Here is a 2,500-nt window from a genome sequence, read left to right as displayed (position 1 = left end):
CAGCTGCGGTCAGCGCTCCCGCCGAAGCTCCGTAGAGTCTCGCGGACCCGTGGACGAGCTCCGGGGCTTGTTCCAGGAGACAGCTGGCCACCCCGATGTGGTAGATCCCCAAAAACCCGCACCCCGCGAAAGACAAGTTCCAGTTGTCCTTACACGCGAACATGATACAGAATTGATCATCAACAAAGAGAGAAACAAGAGTGTATTGCTCCTTATCCAGGACACTCTGTGCCACACATGCCGGCGAGATATATCGCCCTCCGTTTTAAAATGAGGACATAAATACCAAAGTAACACAATACAGCTCTATAAGCTCCGTCACATACCGCCGGCCTCCCCGCCCCTCCACACGCCAGGCCAATCAAACGCATTTCTCGCTGACGCCTGGCCAATCAAACGCTTTTCCTGCTGCTCAGCTCACCGCACTCCCCACCCCTCCGCGATGCCAAAACCGCCGCGTGTTGTTAGGGCACAAGTTCCAACACACACACACACACACACACACACACACACACACACACACACACACACACACACACACACACACACACACACACACACACACACGCCCCAGATGTGTCCCATGGCCTGTACCGCACTGGTTCCTTGAGCATGAGACCTGATATGGCTTTAGGCCACTCTCAGCGTCATCATTTCATCATTACAGCCGTCACACCATAATATCATTTCCACAGACCTGTTTCTGTAGGCTATAGGCTACAGCTATGTGTGTACATAGTGCCTATTGGCTTATTTCTTGTTATTAGTTGAGTTTGAGCGAAAATTGACGTCCATGTTTAACTGTAGGATTGTCCATAGCGCCCGTGAGAATGTCGGTAATGAGGGGCCTTCGAGGGAGCCGCCCGTGCGTGCGTGAGCACTGGTGCTGATGCTGACTGTCGGATGCGCGCATCACCTACAGCTCATGACATCATTTCTTCCCACGATGATTGGCTGAAACTCAAAGCGCGTGCATGTCCGTTGCATCTTTGCCAAACATTGTGGGCTGCGGGAAATAACGTGTTTCTCTCCGGGAAAAAATCACCACAACTGCACAATTTTTGCTCAATAGTTTTGTTTTGAGCATCATGGCAGAGAGCGAAGTGGACACGCCAAGCACTCCGATAGAATACGAGAGCAAGTACTTCGAGCATCATGGAGTTCGCCTGCCTCCCTTCTGCAGGGGGAAGATGGAGGAGATCGCCAACTTCTCCCTCCGAAGCAGCGACATATGGATCGTCACGTATCCCAAGTCAGGTAGGGAAGAGCGATATGGATCGTCACGTAGGCTATCCCAAGTAAGTTAGGGAAGCTTATCCGGTTCCTCGCGTCGAATAGCCTACAAGCACGTTCTGTGATCTCATGTCGGTCGCTTAAAATGGATCTCTCAAGTTCACCTGAAGAAATCAATCAATCACAAACCTCATTAACTACAGGCCTATTGCTGTTTGTCTGGTTCCTTGTTTGGTCTGTTTTGGTGTTAAAAACATTCGCTTAGTGTCGACATCATTCGCGATTGGGTCGTCATTCGCGTTATCCTATTTTTGGTCCACTGGGTGTAGCCATAGACTAATAACTACAAATGAAGCCTTATAGCACCAAAACTGAATGGGATTACGTAACACAAGCACCGATGCTTCTACATTTGCGCCCAGTTCTGTGCAACTCCCTCACAGGATGCTCTCGGCTTTCCTGATGCTCGCAACAAATCGTCGCACAACAAGAACAGACTCAGATATTTACTGTAGGCTACACTGCGCTGCTTACTCCGAGTGAACGATCTGCATGTCTATTATGAGATATTCTGAATGGACTTTGGGAATAGGGCCTCACCGAGTGCGCACATTTAATACAGTTGTGCTGTAGGCCTAGTCGTGTTATGTTCTACATAAGATCATTATTATGTCGTTATGTTCTCAATAAGATCATCATTATGTTCTCAATAAGATCATATTAGTTATCACCTGCATGAAGCCGAAAGCAGAGGTGATGACGTTGGACTAATCTGTGGTCAACATAATCCAGTCTAGAGGGAGAGGATGCCTCACTGTAGACTATAGGCATATTAAAATAGCATATTTATTTATTAAAAATAGCATATGGGCTACTATAGGCATATTCAAATATTGGATTGCAAACGTATAATGTAAGTATAATAATACAACGTAGATTCTCTCTCGCTGTTCGACAGGCAGCAATGCACGTGGTGTTCTTTAGATTCATAATAAACTAGCGCGAGGTCGGCCCGCGAGTTTTTGCTGTGGAACATAAACATTTACGGAGCCGTCACCGCGCGCACTCAGGCGTCATGCGTCCGGTTCGACCGTGGGGCGTTTACCTCCATTAAGAAAGAAGCAGTGGTGTGTGTGTGTGTGTGTGTGTGTGTGTGAAATGATGGTGTGCATGTTCGTGCACGGCCATTAAGAAGCTCGAGCTGCCGCAATGCTGCTGTTGCTGCTGCCACGTGGTGCGCTCTGTTGACAACCTCTGGTGCCACGCG

The 2,500-nt window shown here is 48.5% G+C and overlaps 2 protein-coding genes across 2 annotated transcripts in view; one reads left to right on the top strand and one right to left on the bottom strand.

Annotated features, from left to right (window-relative positions):
- The window catches only part of pnpla3 (patatin-like phospholipase domain containing 3), a 17,427-nt gene extending 17,093 nt beyond the window's left edge, over positions 1-334 (bottom strand). The window contains exon 1 of the mRNA XM_062518024.1: positions 1-334. This exon is cut by the window's left edge and continues 24 nt beyond it. Coding sequence (XP_062374008.1) covers positions 1-163 — 163 coding nt within the window. The 5' untranslated portion in view covers positions 164-334.
- Positions 335-982: 648 nt separating this feature from the next.
- sult4a1 (sulfotransferase family 4A, member 1) overlaps positions 983-2,500 on the top strand; it is a 16,940-nt gene continuing 15,422 nt past the window's right edge. The window contains exon 1 of the mRNA XM_062518023.1: positions 983-1,257. Within this exon, the coding sequence (XP_062374007.1) occupies positions 1,089-1,257 (169 nt within the window). The 5' untranslated portion in view covers positions 983-1,088. The remainder of the gene's footprint in view (positions 1,258-2,500) is intronic.

This window comes from Sardina pilchardus, chromosome 17, assembly GCF_963854185.1.
Source record: "Sardina pilchardus chromosome 17, fSarPil1.1, whole genome shotgun sequence".
In the NCBI taxonomy this organism is placed as follows: Eukaryota; Metazoa; Chordata; class Actinopteri; order Clupeiformes; family Clupeidae; genus Sardina; species Sardina pilchardus.
The sequence above is the reverse complement of the archived record's forward strand: the minus strand, read 5'-3'. Positions and strand labels throughout refer to the sequence as shown.